The sequence below is a fragment of the Salminus brasiliensis genome, chromosome 13, assembly GCF_030463535.1.
Source record: "Salminus brasiliensis chromosome 13, fSalBra1.hap2, whole genome shotgun sequence".
Classification (NCBI taxonomy): domain Eukaryota; kingdom Metazoa; phylum Chordata; class Actinopteri; order Characiformes; family Bryconidae; genus Salminus; species Salminus brasiliensis.
Genome location: NC_132890.1, coordinates 24,708,279 through 24,734,093, shown reverse-complemented (window position 1 = coordinate 24,734,093; position 25,815 = coordinate 24,708,279). Strand labels below are relative to the sequence as shown.

At 39.3% G+C, this 25,815-nt stretch overlaps 1 protein-coding gene across 1 annotated transcript; it reads left to right on the top strand.

Annotated features, from left to right (window-relative positions):
• On the top strand, positions 1 to 25,815 carry capn12 (calpain 12). The gene is made up of 20 exons (XM_072694928.1): positions 1 to 198; positions 2,623 to 2,692; positions 5,225 to 5,343; positions 9,192 to 9,325; positions 9,718 to 9,889; positions 10,719 to 10,802; positions 11,252 to 11,337; positions 12,649 to 12,726; positions 12,848 to 13,023; positions 14,983 to 15,230; positions 16,643 to 16,896; positions 18,065 to 18,101; positions 18,187 to 18,261; positions 19,904 to 19,949; positions 20,198 to 20,259; positions 21,194 to 21,262; positions 21,877 to 21,955; positions 22,942 to 23,058; positions 24,201 to 24,253; positions 25,639 to 25,815. Exons 1-20 carry the CDS (start codon positions 1 to 3, stop codon positions 25,663 to 25,665), a joined length of 2,184 nt encoding a protein of 727 aa, XP_072551029.1. The 3' UTR covers positions 25,666 to 25,815.

Sequence of the window (25,815 nt, the reverse complement as noted above, 5' to 3'; positions counted from 1 at the left end):
ATGTCTGACAACATCCCAGCTCCAGGTTCCCCTGGAAACCCCATGAAGTTTAAGACCCAGGACTACACTTCCCTCAGAGATGAGTGTCTCAAGACCAAGAGTCTTTTCCTGGACTCAACTTTCGCTGCTGATCAGACGTCCATTGGTATGCCGGCAGATCCGGACCCAAAGCTGGTCATCAAATGGCTGAGACCTAAGGTAGGTGGGTGGGTGGAAGAATGGATGGATAGATAGACTTTTTAAAAACATGCGTCAAACAGTGTCTTGTAACTCTCTCTTGTCACTTTTAGATGTTGAGAGATGTTGCACATTTTATATATTAAAAATAACAAAAGTTAGAGAGAGAATGAGTGGAGCTTCCATCTGTCCTCGCTCTTAAAGCAGATCTTTGTTTTGTTTTTTTACTCAAATAAACTCCATCAAAGAAGGTTTTGTAGAGGTTGACAACTGCATGGATACCACATGATTCAGTGGAAAAGCTTGTGCAACTGCTGTTCTGATCTTCTGATCTAGCAGAGATGTTCCCTGGAAATTGCAGCCAAAAGTGAACACTGTCCAATACAGATGACATGCTTTGCTGGACAGTGTTGACTGGCTGAAGTTATCCCTTTTAAACACTTTTAAAGTACATACAGATCAATCCAGAGATTTCACAATCAAAGCTACAACAAAGGGGGAAACAACAAGAAAAAAACATGAAAAAGCACACTAAAAAGGTGGGGTGTGGTTACAACTATGCAATAGGCATTAACTTATTTGGCTAAGATTTCTCACTTATAGAAATGGAATGGCACCTCAATCATCCTGATCCTGTGAAATGCTGGCCGAACTTTTTCAATTAGTCTTATGTTTTGGCCCTTAACAAAAAAAAAAAGAATGGGTAAAACTCAGGAAGGAAGTGATTAGGGTTAACACTTTGGAGAAGTCCTGGGGCTCATGGCAAATGCCCAACACTACACACAACATCTGGACTGATGTTGATAAGGACAAGATTGGTAAGGCTTTGGAAGAGAGATGTAGCTGCAGGTTTTGGCTCATGGCTTTAATTTATCTTTTCACCGACCAGTCCAATACAGTGATGGCCTACCAAAGCAAGGAACAGTAACTATGGCAAAATGTGCAACAGAGACAAAATATATTTAACGTTTTGTCACTGTCCATCCAAAAATGTCAAGTCTTTATTTTTTTCATTGGTTTTTCTGCTTCATTTAAACACAACAACTATCAATCGCATTGTAAAGTCAATGATGACGGGACAAAAAGAAATGTTCCAAAAGCCTTAAAGTAAAAGTTTTTTACTTGAGCATAAGAATGTTTAATGATATTAAAATGTTAATTATATTTTTCAGATGTGTTTTTGAGCAAAGACTGCAGTCTTGCTTTTCAGACTTAGTTGTCATTCCTTCCAAAGCAAATTGTTGAGAGATGAATTAAAGAAATCCTCCAAATATCACAGCTACACACTGCTACTTTTACACAGAGCAGCAGCAGTGTTTGTATATTACAAAACTCAATAAATACAGACAAACTACACAGTACACTTTACAATAAACTATACACAAATGAAACTACAGTTTACTATAAAATAATATTAATTGTATGTACTATAAACTCTAAACAATAGACTATAAAGTTTAATATACAGTAAACCTAAAATAAACTATTTACAATATACTACTGTATAGTACATTTTACAATGAACTACACATTAACTTTATAGTACATGTTTAAACTATAAACTATACAAAAATTTGAAAAAAGTTCATTATACATTATACTTTACAATAAACTATATATATAAATCATACAGTATACTTTCATTTAAGTTACTTACATAACTTAAACTATACAGTACACTATATAGTACACATTACTGTACAACTATACAAAAATCGTACAGTTTACTGAACAGTATGTTTTATAATTAACTATGTAAAAATAATACTGTTCACTATACAGTATACTTTACTATAAACTTCACAAAAATCATACAGTTCACTATACAGTTAGTTTAAAATAAACTATACTGTACACTACACGGTACACTTTACAATAAACTACACATCATTTACATGGAACAGTTCACTTTATAGTATACTTCATACACCATACAGTTCACAATATAGCAGACTTTACAATACATAGATCAAACTGTACTTCAGCTTTACATAGATTAAACTGTACAGTTCTCAGTACAATAACGTATACAATAACTGTACAGTAAAGTGTTGTTATTATATATTGTTATTACAGTCATTTAACACAGCATTCAGACATTGGTGAAAAAAAGTACATTCAAACCAGTGTTAGTAAAACTGAAGCACCAGTACACCTCTTGCTCTCCTCAGAACCACCTTATATTAAAAACCCCGTCCGCTGTGGTCAGCAGTAGGTATTGTGGGTGCATCTTCCCTATGTTTATATTGTTTATAGCTCGGTTGCATTTTTTTATAAGATCACTGTCTTACTACCAGAAGCTAATTTGTGAACATTTGTTTTGCTCTTACTATTAGTACTGTTTTGGATCTTGTAGCTGAGTAGCTGAGTTTGGTACGGCACTATTACATGCAGCGGCTGTATCCTAGATTTGCTCTCACACTCCCTCTCTTCTGTTGTCTTCAGGAAATCAGCAGCAATGCAGTCTTTGTGGAGGGCACCACGGGCACCACGGATATCTGCCAGGGTCAGCTGGGTGAGTCCGTGCTCAAGTTAGAGCTGAGATTTGAAGCAAGGCTAATAGGATAAGCTCTCAGTGCGTCTTTGAAAATGATAACACACACACACGCACACACACACACACACACACAAATCAGTGAAGAATGGCCTCTGGGCATGAGCACAATCACAGAGACATCTGTCTTGGAAGGACTCCCATATCATCTTCTTCTTATCATGCAGATTCACCCCTCCATTCTCTCTCTCTCTCACTCTCTCTCTCTGCTAATTTCCTTCTCTCCTCCTCTCTGCTTGATCCTAGTTATAATGTTTAATATCCCACTCCCGTTCCTCCCCTCTAGCTGTGAGGGTCTCAGGCCTCTTCTGCAGACGCCCTGCTGAGAGCTGTGAAGCAGAGCAGCCTCAGGGCTCTCACATCAAAACTGGTGAAGAACTGGGGGAGGGAGGAGGGAGTGAATGAGGGGGGCTTCATCTGCATACGCCTCCTCCCCCTCCCACCTCAACAATAATAATTATTTTGCACAGCCGAGTTTGATTTATTCTCTCTCTCTCTCTCTCTCTCTCTCTCTCTCTCTATCACTCACATTGCAGCTATTTCCCTCTCTCATTGTTCATACTGTCTCTCTCTCTTAATCTTACATTGCAGCTATTTCTCTATTTTACAGTTTATACTGTCTCTCTCTTTTACTCTTTCTCTCTCTCTCTTACTTCTTCTCGCTCTCACATTGCAGCTATTTCTCTCTCTCTCATTCGTTCATAGTCTCTCTCTCTCTTTTACTCACATTGTTGCTATTCCTTTCTCTCCCATTGTTCATAGTGTCTCTCTGTCTCCATATTTCTCTTTTGACTCTTTGATACCCCCCCCTCCATTCTCTTGCTCTTTCTTCCTGTCTTCTCTTCTTCTTTATCTTTCTCATTGCATCCATCTGTCTGTCTCTTGGCTCATTCTCTCTGTCACTGCTCATTGTTTGTCTCCCTCTCTCTCTCTCTGTGACTTTCTCTATCTCTCTCTTTCTATCTTTCTTTCTTCCTTCTTTGCCCGCTCTTCACCCCAACTCTCTCTCTCTCTCAGTCTGGTTTTGATTGGTTTTAGGCCCGCAGGCTCAGTCCAAAAGCTTCCAGCATCTCCAGCAGACTGTGAGGGAACAGCCTGAACTTAAACAGTGCGCTGAGGTTCATCCATGTGACTGTTATGGTTGGATGGTTGGATATTGGGGGGCTTTATGGGGTATATCAGCAAGGATGACCACACTGCATTGTATGTACAAAATGCAATATGTGTAGCTGAATTGACCTGAATTTGTCTGGATACTTTTGGAAATATATTGTAAATTTCAACGCTCATGGTGGAACCATCTGCAAGATGCCCCCCACAAACAAACCAGAGTACCAGAGCTTCTTTTGACTGTCCGCTGTAATGTACTGAGTGTGATGCCGTGTGGTGTCTTAATGGATTTGTGGTGTTTTTTTATGACACTTCAGGGGTAAAACCTCATTTCTGTCAAACGAATGAGTTATAATGTGAGGGAGTCTGGGTTTACACAGACTGCTAAATGTGTGGTTTTGAACATCAGTTCAGTTGAGCTGTTGACAAAAACAGCGAAACCTCGTCAATAAACCCACCCAGCCCCCACTCCAACCCCTGCAGATAAACAGCTGTGTACTGTTATGTAGGAATGTGTGTGAATGACTTCGAAACTGTGTGTTCATCACAGAGACGTTTGTTTGCATGTTTTTCTGTTTCTGTTTTTTGAGATTCATTGTTTTATGAGTGTTTGTCACTGTCACATCAAAAACACCCCAAATTCCGATGACTTTAACATTGCGTGAGCATTATTTGCTGAATGAACCAACAGAAAGGATCCAAAATGACTTGGAATAGCATATTGTTCCTTTAACATACAATAGAGTTCAAAAGTTTGGAATGACATATATACTGCATTTGATTGACACTCTTATCCAGTGTGACTTACATTTGAATCATGCTACACAGGTAGGAGAATGTAGAGCTAGGAGTCTGGCCCAGTGACTCTTATTGGTCTGGTGTGGTGGAACCATATTGTACGACAGGGAAGGAAATGTACACCAAACACTTCTCTTCTCATTACTGTATTAATATTAGTATTGCATTGTGGCACTATTTCAAATGTCTTGTTCATCTTTGTTGACATTACCATCAATTTTCCACAAATTCTCTCTCTAAAGGTTTTCAGAATTTTTAAAAATGGCATCAACCATAGAATAGAACAGATATTTAAAAACAACAAAAATCAATTTATCAACTCTAGAATTTAAATAAAAATGGTCAGACATAAAGAAAATTATAATAATAATAATAGTAATAATAATAATAATAATAATCACACCAAACCACACCATGCAGCAGTAGGTCAGGAGGCTCTCTATTGCAAACTGATAGGAGTTGATCAGCAGGTGATGAGGAAGCACCCACCTTTTCCCATGAAAATGGACAGGTTTCAGTGATGGACAGTTTTCAGCGAGTTCAGGTTTCCTTACCTGTCTGTGTGTGTTTGTGTGTGTTCTGTAGGTAACTGCTGGCTGCTGGCCGCCCTGTCTTGCCTCACCATGCACCCCACTCTGTTTGAGAAGGTGGTTCCAGCTGGACAGACCCTGGACGCCCCCTATGCCGGAATCTTCCGTTTCAGGGTAAAGTGGATTGACTCCAGATGAATGCTGGAAACTGGTAGAGGTTCTGAATCTGTAGCACTTTTACAATTCGTTTTCCTGCACAGAAACAAGACAAAACAAGTCAAAATGTATTTATAACGGAAGCTGACAGGCAGGTGCTGAAGCTTTTGAAACAGAAGTGTGTTGAAGGTTTGATCATGATATTTTTGTGTGTTTTGATGAAGGTAGAAGTTTGCATCTGTTCTCCTGAAAGGTGTTTCTGTCGTCTTCTTGCTCTTGTCAACACACCTCTTATAGACGTCACACTCTTAAAAACAAAGCTGCCAAAAATGGGGTTCGAAGTGATGACCTAGAAGAATCACTTTTGTTTCAGATGAATAGTTCTTTAAAGTATTTCTGTTATATGTTCTGTTAAGTTATACACTATGTGTGAGTGAACCAAACCTCTTTAAAGTTTAAAGATTCTATTTGCTAAAACTCTGCATCCAAGCCAGGAACCATTTATGAACCTTTAAGGTTTTTTTTTTTTTAAAGTGGTTCTTCTGTTGCATCAGTGACCCCAGTATCTGGATTGTCTCCTGATAAGATTTTAACCACATTCATTTACACTTGGTAGTCAAATATGTATTCGGTTAGTCAGACTGAAATCTGGTTGCTGTGTGGGATATTTGCACGGCAAATATTACTGGTGTTTTGATTGAACTGGGAGGGCTTTTTGGTTGTTGAATGTGTCTTGTGGAAATTGGTGCATTTATGCTGCTATAACATGTGACTCAAATATATCTCAGACCACCTCCTGTAGTGGTTTGAGCAAACAAATTTGTATCTGTATTAAATGAGCCTTGGATGTGTTCACACTGGCATTTTTATGTGGCTTGGCCCTATCCAGGTATAACCCTGATACTTATGATGCATGAAGTGACCAGGTGTAAACAAAGTCAATGGCACCTTTAGTTTTAACATTGTACAAAAAGTAAGCAAACCCTTTGCATTTATTACTAATAAAATGTGGTCTGATAATCAGTGTAGACAAACACAATGTAACTAAGCTAATACCACACAGACACATGTACTGTTTATTCCACATTTGCAGGAATGAATGGTCCAGAATTCCTTCTAAATTTTGTGCAAATTGTATTTGCTGCTACAGGCTGTAGGAGGAAATTGGTGCTAAATAGGGATCTAGGGGTTGTTAAGTTCAAGGGCTCACTTACTTTTTCTAGCCTGCACTGTGGATATTGACTCAATATGCTCTGTGAAAGACATGAACAGTATGACGGTATATGTTATTAGTTACAGTGTTTGCCTATAATTGTGACTTAGATAACAATTATGCCACATTTCATTAGTAATCAGTGCAGAAATCCAGGTAATTCCACACGGGTTCACACTTTATTGTGCAAATGTCGATAGTCAGAGGTTACATAATGATCCTAACTTGGAAACTGCTCTGTTTGCCCCTGGCCTTGCCTTTCCATTCAGGTAGTAAACACTCTCAGACATGTGTCTTTACTTATGCGCTTTAAGAGCAAGTAATGGCACACAAGGTTAGCTTCCGCCCTCCCCTGAAGCTCAAACAGGCTTCCTATTATCTAAAGCATGTAGTAAAAAAACAGCAGGAAACCTCTAGGAGAATGAGATGTGCTTCTGCACATCTGCCATTCCATTTCTTTCTGCATTTTTCTGCCACAATAAGATTGAGATGTTTTTAATTACCGAGCAGAAATGGAGCATCTGAAAGATCCGAGGTTACAGATTAGAGATTGATTGTCTGAAACAGCCCTTGTGTACTGCATGCCTGCTGTCTTGGTGGAGAAATGTCAAGACATGCTGGCAGAAATAATTAAAGAGTCATTACCGATCCTGAGTGAGCTTTACTGGTGGCTTTTGTAAACTCAGATCAGTCTAGATAAGGAGTGCAGCAGCTCTAAATGAACAGATAAAAGCATAGCTGAGGTAGTGGCGGGCCATTGTGTTTTCAGCTGGTGTGAGAGTAGTCACTGTGAGTTATGGTGATAGATGTTGGTCCCTGTTATTGAGTAAGTGGGTTTTTAAAAGTGAGAAAAAGAAAGAACTAGCCACAACATAAGGGAACGAAGTGGCAGTCTGTTATTTAGGGGCCAAGTTTGAAATGTCCTGACATGCAGCCACAGCCTGAGGGTGTGAAAACACACACACACACATACACACACACACGTATGCATCAACTGCCACTTTCATAGGTTGCTCCCAACAGGCCGGCACAGGTCTGACATTCCTGTGTTATCTTAAAGTGAGGACATCCCCTGACCTGGTGTTTTATTGATTTACTGCCTGGTATAAAACTCAATGATGATTGTATCATTTTAATTTATTATAATTACAATAATCAATTTTGATTATCATTTTTAAAATATCACAGTAAGAGTAAATAAGAGGTGAACAAAAGGTAGAGCAGGACAAAGAATAATAGAGCAACACACTGAATAATATAGCAGAACACTGGATAATAGAGCAGAACACTGAATAATAGAGCAACACACTGAATAATATAGCAGAACACTGGATAATAGAGCAGAACACTGAATAATAGAGCAGAACACTGGATAATAGAGCAGAACACTGAATAATAGAGCAGAACACTAAATAATAGAGCAGAACACTGGATAATAGAGCAGAACACTAAATAATAGAGCAGAACACTGAATAATAGAGCAGAACACTAAATAATAGAGCAGAACACTGGATAATAGAGCAGAACACTAAATAATAAAGCAGAACACTGAATAATAGAGCAGAACACTGAATAATAGAGCAGAACACTGAATAATAGAGCAGCACACTGAATAATAGAGCAGAACACTGAATAATAGAGCAGAACACTGAATAATAGAGCAGAACACTGAATAATAGAGCAGAACACTGGATAATAGAGCAGAACACTGAATAATAGAGCAGAACACTGAATAATAGAGCAGCACACTGAATAATAGAGCGGCATACTGAATGAGAGGTAGAGCAGCACACTGAATAACAGAGCAGAACACTGAATAATAGAGCAGAACACTGAAAGAGAGGTAGAGCAGCACACTGAACGAGAGGTAGAGCTGCACAATGAAGAATTGAGCAGAACACTAAATAAGAGGTACAACAGAACACTGAATAATAGAGCAGAACACTAAACAAGAGGTAGAGCATCACACTGAATAATAGAGCAGAACACTGGATAATAGAGCAGAACACTGAATGAGAGGTAGAGCTCAAAAAGTAGAGCAGCCCCCTTGAAAGACACAGTGAAGTACCTAGAAAGTTAGAGAAGCACACTGCTTGAGAGAGGGAGGGGAGAGCTAGCGAGTAGGGCCGAATTAGACTCTCCTGGTCACAGATAGCTAACAGTAGACAACATCAGACAACTTGGAACAAGAGCTCTGTGTTTTTAACACAACTTCTGTAGATTTTAAGAATATTATAGAAAAATATTAGCATTTGATTATCATTACCCTTCTGTATTATACCAATGCGTATCATACATCCATTGGTGTAATACGGAAGTTCCTGAATTCTGATCCTGGAAATTTCCCACCCTGGAGAGTTTAGATCCAACATCCATTACTTGGCTCTAATATTCAGATGCCCCTGAAAGGCCTTCATTACCTGCATTTATTACCTGCATCAGGCATGTGAGATTAAGGTTGGAGCTAAACTCTGAAGGCTGGTAGATCTCCAGTTCCAGGACTGGGTGAACCTGATCTAATACATAATGATAATAATGACTTTAATCAAACACTAAACATCCTACAGATATTTGGACAGTTTTGGACGTTTGACTTTTGACTCATCCTGTAGTAGAACTAATCTGACTCTCTCTCCCTCCCTCTCTCCCTCAGTTCTGGCAGTATGGTGAGTGGGTGGAGGTGGTGGTGGATGACAGGCTGCCCGTGCGAGGAGGCCGTCTGCTCTTCAGCTACTCCCGCACCAACAACGAGTTCTGGAGCGCCCTGGTGGAGAAGGCTTACGCCAAGTCAGTCCCAGCATATGTGTGTATGACTGTGTGTGAGTGTGTGGGATAAGGAGTAGCAGTGTCATAGCTTCATGCTGCTTCATCAGGATGTTTTTGCAGCTTAATTGCACGTAAACAGATTACTACTGAGATTCCACTCGACTTCTATATGTTCGTCGAGCCCTTTCTAAAATCTGCTGAGAGCAATTTCTAGCAGTCAGTGCTACAGATTGTATGTGTAGCTAGACAGTGGAATGTTTTGACGTCCTTTTAAGCCTCTTCTTTGCATATTCACACTGTAAGACTTATCATTCAATTACTGCATAGAAAACAGCAGAAGGTCCATTAAGATTGCACAATTTAGCGGATGTCAAAAAGGCATGTTAATAGATGTAAAAACAATCTGTGTCCAGGTTGATTGGCTCCTATGCCAGCCTGAAGGGGGGTAATATTTCTGAAGGAATGGAGGATTTTACTGGAGGAATCGCCTACACCCGTCCTGTTTCTTCACGCACCCCTCCAGTACTCTGGAGAACACTCACTGCTGCGCTGGCCAGAGGCAGCCTGCTCAGCTGCTTCATACAGGTACACACACATACATATCCCATGTCTCAAATCAATGAATTCAAAACAATTAGACCCCTTATAGATAAAGAAAATAAAAGTAATTATCCTGTAACAATGGTGCATGTCAAGAAATGCATGATAGAGAGTACCTAAACAGTCAGATCTTGTAGTTGCTGGATGTTGGATGCAGTACATACGGTCGGGTGTAAAGACCTGAACAACTTAGCTTGTGGGGGGTCCAGGTCAGGTGTGATATTGATCAACAGTGGTCCGAGGAAGGACAAACCAAAAATCTACAACAGGGAGTTGGACACCCTAGGCTCCTCAATGCGTAAGGGAAACAAAGGCCATTCCCTCTGGACAGAACCGACACAAGGCTACTGTGGCATATCAAGTCTCAGAAATGTTTTATGATAGTTACATCAGAAATGCATCAAAACACACAGTGCAGTGCCTGCTGTTGAACACCTGCAGGTCAGTCAAAGTGCCCATGCTAACCCCTTTCCACTGTTTAATGTGCCCATAGTAGGCACACACTATTGTACTGGACTGGAATTGAAAAAGAAGGTTGCCTGATTAGTGATTTTTTGTATCACTTGGATGGCATTGGTTGGATATGCTGGATCTGTACAGATCCACCTCGAAATGCTAATGTCTAATGACACCTTCAGAGGAATAAAAATGAATGTGTAGGCTTACATTTGTGTTTATACGTGTTAATTCTAATCAAGGTCCATTCAACTTATTCCTATAACATATCAGAAATGTCATTGATATGAACATGTAGGAGACAATTAATACTGAATTTCACTTTTATTTAAGTCATTTTATGTTTTCCTGAGTGCAGGCCAAAACCGTGAAGGAGATTGGCGCTGTGACAGCAGAGGGGCTGGTCAAAGGTCATGCTTATGCCATCACTGCTACAGATAAGGTAACACACTTGGCTACATACATATAGGGTTGGGCAGTATCTACATTTTTTTAATACCGTCATACCATTTAAAACTTTTACAGCGGTATTTAAATCAATCATTCAATAAATGTCTGACACAGACGATAAAAACTCTGAGAGAGCGACCGGCTATTGAGGCTTAGCTTTTGAAGTTAGCTAGCAGACTAGAAACCATAGCACAGATCATTTTTCAGGTGTGAGTGTTTTCAGGTACATTGTAATGACTGGTTTGTCCTGGTTTGCTTGCTCTCCCTTTTTATCAAACTCAGCATGTTGCTGAACTTGTTTTTTTCCCCTCCTGTTTTTTTTGGCCATGTACCATGATAGAGACAGTATAGTAGCTATATAGTGTTTTTGTGCCAGTGTTTTTTTAGGACATGGTGAAAGCCAGCATGTTTGTGTGTGTGTGTGTGTGTATGTGTGTGTAGGTCCACAGAAAAGCTGAGGAGGTGTTGCTGGTGCGGCTGCGGAACCCCTGGGGTTTTGTGGAGTTCTGTGGACCCTGGAGTGACAAGTGAGAAATACCTCTGTTCTCATTTTAGTTACTTTCCCCTGCCTGGTGCTTAGGTTCTTACATAGATACATATATAATACTGGAAAAACATCTAATCCAATAAACTATTCCCCTGCTGTTTATTGTAAAAGCATACAACGACATAAAGTAAATGCATATACATAGATATGAATACACAAGCAGGCGGCCTCCTCGCATGGGCAGCCTGTCATAAATACATTACTGTACTCTCTTCAAACCTCCTTCAAATCCTAACACTCATCAAACATTGGCTCCTTCAACCAGCTCTCTAAAACAAAAGAAAGCAAAGGCCACAAGGCAGTTGAAGGCTATAAAAAGAAATGTTTGTATCTTGTAGCTAGAAATGGCAATTCAGGGGAACTGTGGAAGTCAAGATGGGCTGTAGAAGACCAAAATTGGTGGTTCACCATTCCACTATGCAGCATTGGTTGCAAACAAAATAATGGAGTCATGGAGTCAAGAAGAAAACCTTACCAGCGTCCTTGTCACATCTAGAACATCTAGAATCCAGATGAGTTTTGATGTAAAGTGTGAGTTAACGTATAATTATGCTTTATATTTGAACAGCTTTTTACATTTTGCCATAATGTGAGTCTGGCAGTATGTCAGTTCTTTACATTGTGTCAGAATTAGGATGAATGGTCCAAAAATGCTTCCAAATGAATTATATGGGTTTACATATAAGGACATAATGAAAAACATCTGATCCTTCACAGGTCTTAAAATTAGCTAAATACAACCTCAGATGAACAAAACCACATGGAAAATTCCACCGTGTCATTACTTAATTAACAAAAACTAGGCCAAAATGCAGAAGCAGTGTGTAAAATATTAAGTACGTCCCATGAGTCAGTAGCTTGTTGAACCACCTTTAGCAGCAAGAGCCACCTTTAGCAGCAAGTAATTTTTGTGATTTTCTGTATGACTTATCAGTCTCTCACATCGTTCCGGAGAAATTGTAGCCCACTGTACACAACAGTGTTTCTGTTTAATGAGATTTAATGTGGTCATTTGTTTATGCACAGTCCTGCCACAACATTTCAATGAGTTGAACATTGAACTTGCTAAATCAGGTCTGTAGAGTCTGTAGAGGCAGTTTTGGCAGATTTGCACGTTCTGGTGAATTTGCTGGGTCGTCCACTCCTTAGAAGATTGCCAATTGTCTTAAATGCGTTTTTTCCACATTCAGTCTTTAGATAACCCTTCCCAAGATACCTGATTTAGGCAGTAACGCTCTAAAATCCCTTGTCCTGGTAACACAAATGTGTGCGTATGTGTCTGTTTGGATAGGTGTAAGGACTGGGATGGCATTGACATTGCCGAGAAGAACAGAATCCGCTTGAACATTGAAGAAGATGGAGAGTTTTGGTATACAAAACAAACAGTTTACTGCTGCCATTTGTGCATAATGCCATGCAGAATTTTGATGTAATATGATGTCTAACTCTATACTCACAGTTTGTGTATGTGTGTGTGTGTGTGTGTGTAGGATCGGGGTGGAAGATTTTTGCAAGCTATATGATACAGTGGAGCTGTGCAGTGTTAATCCTGACTCTGATGCTGGAGAGGATAGTGATGCCGCCAGTGTCTCAGATTGGTCCCTGACATCCCATAAAGGATCATGGGTACCCATGTGCTCTGCAGGGGGCAGCCGCAAATACCCACGTGAGTGTGTGTGTGTTAAATATGACTAGCTATGACCATCTATCTTACTAATTACAAATTATCATCATTAGCATAATACAATGCACTGTTATTTCATTTCACAGCTACAGTGTCATACACCACATTAGCAAGGCTATCAGTGATTACTTAACATAGTTTGAGGCGAGTGTGCGATGGTTTCGGCATGTGGTTCGAATTATGCTGATCAAAAAATTATAAGCTTCCACAGACCACCAAAGTCACATGTCATTCTGTAATTGGCGGCATGCCTATATTAAAAAGTATGGGTTTATCATGGCTTGTGGTGAACAGAAGTGTTATTGAGTAGCTCAGTATATAGGCCAAATATGACAAAGCTTGTTGGTTTATTTGGGGTATTTTGCTGAGATTGTCAGCCTTATAATGTCAGTTTAGTGCACAGCAGTGTTAGCATATATAGAGTATATGCTTCACTTCATTAGTTGCCTCATAACTCAGAGCATCCACAGACATTCAGGAGCACGACAGAGGTGATATGGATGATGTGTACTATAGAATGATGTCATGACTTCAGTGGTAGGGTGACTATATTTTGGTTTTCAAAAAGAGGACATTCAAGACACACAGACGTCTGCTGTGGTTCGGATGGTGTGGCTGGGAGGCTTAAAGTAGGCCTGAGTGTGGCCTGGACTGTGGCAGTATGTGTGTCTGTGAGCGTAGGAGGGATTTAAAGATTTCTAACATCATGCAATTTATTATTGAACACTAATACATAAATATTTACTAATTTATCAAAACTAATAAATAGCCTTAATAGCCTTCTTTTAATCTTACTTTTACCACTTTTTTCAATAAGTTTGTTTCATTCACATAGCAACGTAAAGGAATAATAATAATTACTTCAATAAAATAAAAACATTGGATAAGGTTAAATGTGTAGATTTGTTTGTTTATATTTGCGTTCAGACATTTTTATACTGTTTGACCAATGGTTGCATGTAGATGCAGGTATATGTAGACCAATAGTGGCGGTGAGAAGGTGGGACTTGCTTGGCAACTGTGGAAGCAAACGCTGTTGCAATGATTGCTGGAAGCAGTTTTCACATCCCAAAAAAGAGGACATGTCCTGGAAAAAAAGAGGATGCATGGTCACCCTATTCAGAGGTCTATTCTTTGTTAGCTACATTAGCCTTATTGCCTGGGGTGGAAAATGCTTAGTTGTACTTTGCTTCTATGGTAAAGTGTTATTTTGTACTATTTGATATTCTTTGTGCTTATTATAAATCTTAAAGACTACAAGTTTTTTCCCTTTCTTTTGTGAGAGTCATTCGTGTTTATTCATTCATTTTTTTTATTTATTAAAACTTCAAGCCCAATTGATATCAAAGTAAAGTAAAACTGCTTTTGTCTATGCTAATTTATCTTTGTGCTGGGACTAGTAACCCCAATTATTCATCACACCACTACAGGTGTTCATTTAATAAAGAATTGATTAAGTAATTAAGTAATTCATTAATAGTTTAAATGCAAAAATTGGTGACAAAAAGTGGTTAATTTTGTGTTGTGTTTAAACCCTGACCGTCTTCAAAGTCCACTTTTCCTATACTCAGATATTACGCATATGATGGTGTGCCAGTTTTACTAAAATTTAATTTAAAAAGTTAAAGAAATTGTGTTTCTTACAGTATCGCAATTTGTCACAATATACTGATTTGTAAACCCTGTATCGTGATACGTATATGACTGATTTGGCTCCATACTGCAGCTGATACAATTCCTGAACGTTCTCTTAAGCACGACTTCTCCGTAGTTTATTAACACTTTTGCTTGTAGCTCCAGTGGAGTCCAAAGAAGCACAATGCATACACCAAACAAGTCCTGGTTGATGGTTGGGATTGGGACTACATTTGGGTTAGAGGAAGATGACGTGCAAAGGTTTGGCTGAAGCATTGCTTTAACTGTCCTCTCACTTTTCTACAGGAACCTTCTGGAAGAACCCTCAGTTCCACCTGGTGTTGTCGCAGCAGGACGTGGAGGACGTGGAGGTTGATGATGATGATGTGGACGTTGGAGATGATGACGATAGTGGCAGTGCAGCTGTGAAAAGCGTGACGGAGAAGCAGAAGGAGAAGATGAAGAAGTGCACCGTGCTGGTGGAGCTGCTGCAGAAGGACCGCAGACAGAAAGACAAAGTCAACTTCCTCAACATTGCCTTCCACATCTACAAAGTGAGAGCCAAAGAAATATGTGTGTGTATATTTAGTGTGTGTATAGATATATATATATATATATATATATATATATATATATATATATATATATATATATATATATATATATATATATGTATATATATATATGTACATGTATATAGGCTTAAGCAGTGAGGCAGAGCAGAGGTGGGTTTTACAGTTTCATGTTGGCTACATCATGGCCATCTTCAGTATGTCTGAAACACTGAGCAACTTCAAGAAGGTAGCAACAAAAGGTTTTTGAGCCATGCTATAGAAGAACCATGTTTGTAATAGACAGGTGTGAGCATAAAGAACCTTTTGATGTACGGTTATTTACCAATTTAAAGTCTCTGTAACAAGCACAAAAGTGCTTCTTCTTTGGCGTCGCTCAAAGAACCATTTAAATTGTCATTATATTGTATTTTTGCCTAAATTTAGATTCAAAATCATTTCCTAAAATAGTTTTTAATGGGGCACAGCTGATGTTGTCATGTTGTTTGCTACTTATCTAAAAAAAAACAATATGTTGTGAAAATATACTTTTAAAATATGCAGATATACTCTGATGATGTCATCAAGTGATATATATATAGTGATATTTATATATAGTTAATATCTATGATGAACTCTGTTGTGTTTGAACTGACTATACCTGTCTTTCTCTCTTTCTCTCTCTCTCTTCTTGTGTTTCTTGTTTGTGTTTAAAGGTCCCTCCTCATGTAAGTGAGAATTATGTAACTCATGATGTATGGTTGCTGTTGAGACAAAAATCTCCAAAATGGCAACTTTACAGTACTTTCAATGGAAGTCAGTGTAAACAATTATTATTCCAAATCATTTTGGAGCAATTCTATTGGTCCATTATTCATGGCATTAACACAATATAAAGAACAACTAGCTGTCAGATTATGTGAAAAAGTGACAACACAAAACAACACTTTTTTTTTTGGTTTTGTTTTGTTTGATGTGTTGCATTTTGTATGATATAATATATATAGTGCTGTGCAGAGGTCTTAAGCCACATGAGACAACTGTATTTAAAACTATTTATCTGGGCGATTATCATTTACTCTACAATAAAAACTAACATTTTTATAAATGACAATTAATAAATTATGTGGCGTCCCTTTATTTTAGAGAGTGTAGATCAGCTTACCATCTACTTTTCCATTCAAAATCCAGTTCATCTCACTAGTACTTCACTAACGTGCATCAGGTGAGCTGCATACAGTGGCTTCTTTCTACATTTTACTGTAATAGTAGTGGTTAGTAGTATTTATTCAATCATTATTCTGATGTTACAGTGAATACTGTGTTTTCATACATACTAATTGCCCATATAAATAGTGCTAAACAGAGTTCTCACATGGCCTGAGATTTCCTCTGTAGTATTTAAGCACATACAGTACAGTTTTAGCCCCTGTGTTCCTCCCTCGCCTCCTTCTCTGTGGCTGCAGGACAGCACTGGCTCTTTTGACCAGCAGTTCTTCAGTGCTAACCCGCTGGTGAGCCGCTCTGGGCCGTACAAGAATGCTCGGGCCGTGTGGAGGAAGGTCCACCTGGATCCTGGACACTATATCATCCTGCCGTCAACACTGAGGCCTAACCAGCAGGGGGAGTTCTTTCTCCGCATCTACGCCAAAAAAGGCAACACACTGGGGTACGCAGCAGCACAGGGCAATACAGTGGAACAATGTGCTCCTAATGTCATCATGCTTTTGTTGCATGATGAAATTGTTGGCCACTTTATTTGAAACACCTACATTGGACTAGTTACTGGCCATCTACCTTACAGGTCCACTTATATAGGTGTACATATACAGGCTTTATCTCATCTGTTGTTAAGTCTCCCCAATCTATCATTGGTCCGTTTCTGGGCAAGTGTAAAGATGGAGATGGGGTGCATAAGTGCTCCAAGTCAGAATAACCGGTGAACCCAAGGCTCACCAATGCTCATGAAGGACCCACTTCACAGGACTTAAAGCACCTTCAGATGTCTTGTGGAGTCCATGCCTCAGTGGATATGAGAGCTGTTTTGGTGGCATGCCCAGTATTAGGCATTAGTGCAGAGGTGTTGCTGAGGTTTTAACACACTTCATTGTCACTGCTAGCTTGAAAGTTGGTCCACCATCCAAACATATCCAGCCAAGAGGAGCTCAGTGGTCAGACACTGAATGATGATTAAGGTCTAGAGTAGGGGTGGGCAATTCCAGTCCTGAAGGGCCAGATCCCTGCACAGTTTTGTGCTTTTCCTCCTTAGACACACCTGATTCAACTCACCTGTGGATTGCTGGTTTAGTTAGCTTGTTAGAGCTGGGAATTCAGCAAACTGTGCTGGCCTGGTCTGCGGGGTCCTGCACCCCTGGTCTAGAGGGTAGCTAACACAAACTGGGCATCAACAAATGCACTACAATTGAAGATGTTTCTAATAAAGTGGCCAGTGAGTGTAACAGTGAATGCCTGGACCATGTCAAATGCCTGGACCATGTCAAATACCAGAGTGTTGTTTTAGAATGATAATTATGAGTTAATGTAAATGAATGGTCCCCAAGGACCAAGATCCGAAGATCTACACACATCTAAAAATAAAGACTCATGTCGTGTCATAGAAGAGCCACTTTTGGTTTTATAAAAGCCATGTTTGTAGATCCTTCAAAGGCTTAAAGGTTCCTCACGCTCACACATCTTTGGTACAAACATGGTTCTTACTGGAACCCAAAGTGATTCTTCTATATAGTGACTCAAAGAAACACTGGAAACCTTGGTTTTTAAGAGTGTACCTTTTACCATCTAAGAAACATCCTGTTCATCTGATTCTTCTGTTACAGGGTTCGTGAGATCTCATGCCCTACTGCTCTTACCATGGTGAGTGCGTCACTCATAAGACAATTGTGTAGGTCCAACAATCTCATTATACCACTAACTAACACTGTCACAACTTGTCCTGAAGACTGTAATGTCGAAGCCACCTCTTCCTGAGGACAGAAGGAGGGTGAAGAAGTGGTTTGATGAAGAGGCTGGATCGGTAAGTATCCGAAATCCAACCAGTCTGCAGACAAAAGGAGCCTTAGAATCAACCATAATGTCAAACAGACAATGTCACAGTTGCAACATTTCAGCTGGTCCATTGCGCTGCTGTGTAATGAAAACCATGTATCTCCATTTTGGTCTGTTTTTAGTTTTCTCTGTGGTTTGCACACTGTGACGTTCTGTACACTGTGATGTTCCGTACACTGTGTAAACGATTCTGGATGAACAGACCAATAGAAATGCTCTAATTTTACATGAAATTCCGCTCAGAGCTTAGAACATTTTTGCCTTCCCCTGTAAAGTCACCAGTTTGGAGATACATGTTGTTCATTGGACATCTTTGAATTCTATGAGTGGATTTTTTTTCTCCTAAATATATCGGAATGGGTACCCACATAACCACTGATCAGCCATAACATTAAAACCATAGCCAGGTAAAGTGAACAGCATTGATTATCCGGTTCCAAAAGTACTTGTCAAAGGGTGGGATGTACTTGGTCCATTTTAGAACTGCTGGTACATTTCAAGTATGGAAAGATTTGAACCACTTAAATCATTAACCATTAAAGTTGGCAGTAAGTGAGTTGACATTTTCCATCATTTTCCACCTCAAACTAGATTCTACATGGCAGGCCTAAACAGAATGTTATGGATTTCTGACACATCATTGTTTATTCAACATTTAATGGGAGATTCACCCAATATCACAATAAAATAAATTGACCAGTAATTAAGATATTGTGGATTTATCCTCACATTTTATACAAAATAATTAGTTTAGAAGTTTGAAATCTCACATATCTCACATGTTTCCTATTAGAGGAAGTTACATCACTGGGTGCAGGTCACAGGTTTTGTTTATAAGGACTGTTTGCAGTTTAAATCAGAGGTAACAGAGTTGACCAAAACATTGGGACGGACATATATTTTTATTGAAATGGCATATTCTACAGAAAATAGAAATGACTGTGCAGTTTATTTTATATTAACTGTTAATAAAGAAAGCATTAATGATTTCATGTGAAATTTAAGTTGAATGTATACATCAGGAGGTGACTATACATCAGATGGTCAATAATGTGAAATCTTCGAATCATTTAGTTAATAGTACATGTATAAACTGTGCCTAAAATATTATAAAAATACTAAAAAATGTATGTAGTTATTATTAAACTGTATTAAAACTGATTCATTAAAGATTCAATAAAGCTTTTGACAAATAACAAAAGATTCAACTGGGAAACAGAAAATGTACCCCAACTATGTATGAAAGCTGGAAAATTGGGTAGAAAGAATTAGAGCCACATTCAAAACATCAGACAGATCTCGTGGGGTGTTCTCAATTTGCAGTGGTCAGTGCCTATCAAAAGAGCTCCGAGGAAGGACAACTGGTGATCTGGTGACTGGGTCACGGGCACCCATGTCTCATTGATGTTCATGGAGGCCCCACTTCACAACTTACAGGACTTGCAACACAGATCTGTTGCTACGGTCTTGGTGCCAGACACCACAGGACACCTTCAGAGCACAAGGGGGACTTTTCTATATTAGCCCTGTGGTTTTAATGTTATGGCTGATCAGTGTACATTCTCGCTCAACATTTCTCTCTCTCTCTCTCTCTCTCTCTCTGTTCTCAGGATGACAAACTGAACGCAGTGGAGTTCATGAAGCTGGTGAACTCAGGTCAGGAAAACTGAACTGCCCTCTGTGGATCAGATTTTTGAAATAACAGTAACAGAAGTGTAGTAACAGAATTGGCCGCTAGGTGGGGGGATTGCGTTGACTTGTGTTTGTGCGTGCTGCTGGTGCAGGTTCATGAACTCAGGCAACCCCGCTTCACTGTTATTAGAACCATGTGCAGTGTGTGTCTCTGTAGGGTTGTGTTGTGTTGTGTTTGCTGTTGGCAGTAAACCTGGTGCTCTTCTCCGCAGTGCTAGAGAAGGACTATCATATTCCCCTGGAGATCTGCAGGCAGCTCATTTTTGGGGAAGATGTATCCTTCTGTTTTAGAAATGCTCTCTCTCTCTGTTCACTCTGTGCACTTACTCATTCTTTATTTTTGGAAGCTTTTCTTCTCTTGGCCCCTAACTTGGTCTTTCTTTCTTGCTTACTTTTTCTCTTATTTTTTGTCTTAGTGTCCAAAGTTTTATTTATTTAATTATTTATTTATTTATTATCCTTTCTATTAAATTACATTTTTATTAGTGTCTTATGTCTTAGTGTTTATTTATTTATTGTCTTTTATCTTAAAAAATAATGTATTCATTTTCTACTTATTGTCCAAAGTATATTATTTATTTATTTTTCTTTAAATTATTTGTTTCTTGATGTCCTATGTTTATTTTAATTTTTTTATCTTACATTTCTTACATTTTTACTGATTGTCCTAAGTTTTTTTATTATTACTTTTTCTCTTAATTTTTTTTTCTTATTGTCCTTAATGTATTCTTCCTTTTTCTACTTTTTTGTCTTTTTTTTACTTCTGCTCTTACTTTTCCCCCCATTACCCCTAGCAACTTCATGTGACTAGTATCCAAAATCCGTTTGCTGTGCGGGACGGAATATGCACATTTGTTCACTGGACGTGTCAATTATTACAGGTGTTTTGGGTTATACTGGGAGGGGTTTTGGTCACTGAATGGGCCTTGAAGAGACGGATGCGTTTACAGTGCTCTAACATTTGGCTCAAATGCATCTCAGACCACCTCCTGAGCAGGTTTGAGTGATCTGATTTGTATCTGGTTTAGATGCGTCTTGGATATGTCTTGGCCTTATCCAGATATAATCTTGATACTCAAGTTGCATGAAGTGACCAGGTGTAGAACAGGGTCTATGATTTCCATCTCTGCTTTCTTTCTTTCTTTCTTTCTTTCTTTCTGTCTTTCTCCCTCTGCTAGTTATTATCCTGAGTGTGTGTGTGTGTGTAGACGGGAGGTAGAGGCAGGCTGAGTCGAGACCAGGCCGAGAAGCTTCTGTCTTCGCTGCGGAACCTGCAGGTACACAGACCACCTCTACAGCTGCAGTCTGTCCGCTCGACTCTGACATTATTCACACCCACAGACACACACACACACACACACGCAACTTGTAACTTGCTATTGATACGTGAGGGCTGAAAGTCACCATCACTGATGCCTGAAGCTGACGGCAGTTGGTCTTTGCTTGCAGACAGAAACCTGCCTGCTCAAATTAAAGAACAAATGAACCAATACATGATGTGCTTTTCACTGTGCTGACTGTGTCACTGGTTTCACAATGGATAGATGAATACATTAATCCGAGCAGGTTTTTAAATACTGATAGACCAGCTTGACCCATATTTACTTCATGGACAAACATCTGTTTGCATGACAACATAATTATTCAAAGTTATAAAGCAAGAATTCTTAGCAATACATGTGTCTAGGTTAAACCTGTTGACCTGCATGAGGCTGCTGTGGTCTCTGAGTCCATGTCCTCACTTCAACTCCTTAGCTTTAGAGCTGGAAAACAGAGTTTGTGTGTAGTGAATTACTGCCCCTCCCATTCTCCTGGTTTAAACAGTCTGCTGTTTACTGAAAACACAAACATTACTTTCTAAAACCTTCTGTTGTGTTTTTCTTTAATCTAGGCCATCTTTTTTGAGTACGATATGGATTCATCGGGAACCATGAGTCCATTTGAGCTCAGTCAAGCTCTCAAAGCAGCAGGTAAAGGATCAAAACACACACACAAACTTGTTTAAGTATATACGTTAATAGTATATGGAAATACCTGTATGTATAATAATAATGTGTGTATATACTGTACATATATACAAAAATCACTCATAAAATGCAAATAATAAAAATGCAGTTAGGACACCCTAAGCCCTCATAGGTGGTATTTCCCATCTTGGCTGAAATAACTAGACCTGTCCTATAATGAACTACCAGTCTCTGACATCCAGCAGAGGAAAAACAAACACAAAACCATCTTCAATTAAATGACTATTAAGATTATTAACATATTACTATTAACAGAAAATAAATTAACAGATGCTCTAACCCATACAAGCCCATAGTGACATTAATGCAGAAAGGCTTATTACACATTACAGTGTATTACTCAGTAACTGCAGGGACTTCTGTACAAACTGGTGGGGCTATTATCTGGTAATAGAAGTTTGTAATAACACTTCCACCCGTCCACCGGTGGTCCATAGACGTTTAAGGAGACTGCATGACATGCTCAACATCCTGGATGTGTCACAGGACAGTTTGTGAGAGTGTATACATGTGACCTCATGTACAAAATGTCACTTTTTGCTTCTAAAGGCCTGATCCAACCAATTTAACAATTCATATGCTTTAAAAAATATAATACATTACATATAACCAGGTCCTACCTCCTTTCTAGAACCAAATGATGAAATACAATAGATGAGTTTGTTGTTGTGACCTAGATGTTACACTGGTTTTTAAAACCTACAATTTTTAAACCTTAAATTAATAACAGTTAACTGAACTGATTCCATTAGTTTTGCAGTTATTCAAAACTGGGCCTGGGCTCTTACTGGTTAAGATTAATGACTAAATAATAATGGGTTCCTGAACTAGCCTTCATTCCCATTCCTGTGCTGCTGTCTTTCTCTGTTTCTAAATTCTCCCCGCACTCTCTCTCTCTCTCCCTCTTTTTCTCTCGTTCACTTTTTCAGGTGTGCAATGTGATAATAGCATTCTGCAGATGTTGTGGGAGCGGTTTGGCTCTGGAGAGCAGCACCTGCCCTTCCCCATCTTCGTCTCATGTGTCACCAGGCTGCAGGTTCTCGTGGGTAAGCCTCTTCATTACCGCTCAATCCCCCTGCATTACACAATCCAGACCGCAGCACGCAGGCTGCTGCAACACCGTCTGATGTAACAGTGTGTCTGTACTGAGTGTACTGTGTAGTGTGCGGCCGTGGACGGAATTCAAGTTATTTAACCCTTAAACTCATAGCTCAGGTTGCTCGCAGGTAGGGCTGTCACAATTACGCACTTAAGATCCATTACCAGATTCAGCCAGTAAAATGTCGTTGGAGCAGCTTAGTGATTCGTTTGGAATGTGAATGATGATTAGTAGGGGTGTGAGCAGCCCAGGTTTCGCTTTCAGAGATGCACCTCTATACATAGTTTATGTATATAGTTTAATACAAATAAGATACAGTTAAATATTGTAAATATCAATTTATTACCCCAATTTAATTCTGATCCAATACAGTTCAGTTCAGTACCGATGTGATTCAGTTTAGTTCGATTCTTTATGCCTGGCCTCTCTATGGAAAACTGATACTTCTTCTCTGCCCTCATTTTGTCTCAAAAAAGTCTAAGAAAAGTATTCCCTCTATTCCATAGTTAATATACTAGTTAATTCAAAAATGAAAGGAAAATATTGATAAGTTATTGATGAGTCGGTTAGAAGAACACAGTTAGAAGAACACAGGTATGGGTGCTGATCTTCACTGTGAACTCCAGAGACTGTACGAATTATTTCAGTTCTACTAGCAGCTCACTTGATTTACTTTCATGAAGGGCTGGTTGGATAAACTAGGTGTTCGAAATAATGGCCATCCTCCAGGAGAGTTCTGTAAATAGTTAATAGTTAACACAGACACACACACACACACACACACACACACACACACACACACAGCAATCACAATATACTATTCACTTATTTATTTATATTTATTGTAATATAAACAATAATTTAAATCTGATATAGCTTTATGGACCATTTCAGATGTTGACCACTTCTACATTTAGATAAACCTGCTTCACAGGTCCCGTGGTGTTGTTAATCTGTATGTAGAGTGTTGTTTTGGCAGGAAGGATACTTTAAACTACGTCATTAGCACAATAACACAGTGTGAGTGTAAACCTGTTAATTGGAGAGATTGAAGGAATCTGTTGACTGTAGACATGTGATTCTTCTCAGCTCTGTTCGATTCGGAGAGCAGCCCAGAGGTGAAGAACAGAGGAATAAATGCGGTAAGACCTGATACTCCTCCTCCACAGTTATTCTCTTCCTGTACCAGTAGTTACCAACTCCAACTCTAACACCCTTACTTTAACTGCGCTTAAATTAAACACCATAGGGCCCGGCTTTGTTTTCCAGAGGAGGTTCTGTAATGTGATTCCTGAGGATTTGACATATGCCCAAAAGTATCCAGAGAGCTTGTATAATCTCTGTAGAAAAGCGATGTCAGTAGAATGGGATGCTCTGGAGCAGCCTCACATAAGCCCATGGTCACTATGCCCAGTTTCAAGCATCAGCTAGAGGGGTATAAAGCCCCCCAGTGCTGGACTGTGGAGCAGTGGAAGTATTTTTTGGGATGAGTTGAACTGATGTTTCTGATCAATAACTAATCACTTAACATCAGTACCTTGTCTTACTAATGTTCTGAATGCAGTCAAATCCTTAAAACAATGTTCCAACATCTAGTGTAAAGCATTTTCAAAAAAGAATCATACTGAATTGAAGTTACCCCACAATTCCTATTATCACGCTCCAAAGACTTCACACGCTGTGGATTCATACTGGATCAAGATCGCTCCATAAAATCCAGATAACAGATTTCGTTCCAGATTCATACTGGCTTAAAATGACTTCACGGCTATTATTATAAGACTGCACTGTGATTAAAAGCACAGTTCCCATCAGTAATTACATAAACTACATTACCTCCCCAGATACGTGTAATCCAGCTCCAATCCCTAACCTATCCCTGTCTCAGCCTCGCCTTTTCTCTTTCTTTCCGCCAGGACAGACCAGTTCATGCATGGGTGTGCGGTGTTCTATATTTTACATAAGGACAATTTGAGAGTTCTGTAGTCGTGGTGGCGTATATTTATTTTTAGATGTCAATATAGTCCTCCTGGAACAAGTGGAGAATTTCTGGATTTTAAAGTACAGTACATCAAATCATTGAGGACATTCCATATTCATGTTCATAAATATAAGAGAAGCTTTTTTGTGATTATATATATATATTCTATATGTATATAAATGCACATGGATGTATATTCGCCATGTTGCTGTTACTTTGCAAACAAATAAAACAAAGTTGGAAGTGCAGGCTTGAAACTGCCTAAACCAACCATAAAATAAGTAACTACGTAATATGTAATAATGCAGCCCCATTTAAATAGGGCAGCAAAACAACAGCAGGAACTCCAGACTTCTAAGAGGCCTTCTAAGCACAAACTGTTCTGTCCTGTTGGCTCTCAATCAGATCTCGCTCAGTCCTCTCTGTCGTGAACATGAAGCTAATTCAGGTTGAAAAGCAGTTCCTGCGCGTTGCTGGTTATTAATAACTGTACTGGTGAAGTGGTGTGCGGTGTATAATGGTTCGTGTCTTTGGCCTTTTCTGCAGTGGCTGCTCAGGCTGTTGGCCGTGTGAACGCACCGAGATGCGACACCTCAGCAGGACAGACCTGCTTGGCTAGGACTAAACTGACGTCATCCACCTGGGCCTGCGTATTAGCCTCTCTGTCATTCTGTTTACCCCAGCTCTCTCTGGACCCTTGTTCCAGTCACCTCCACCCACTCA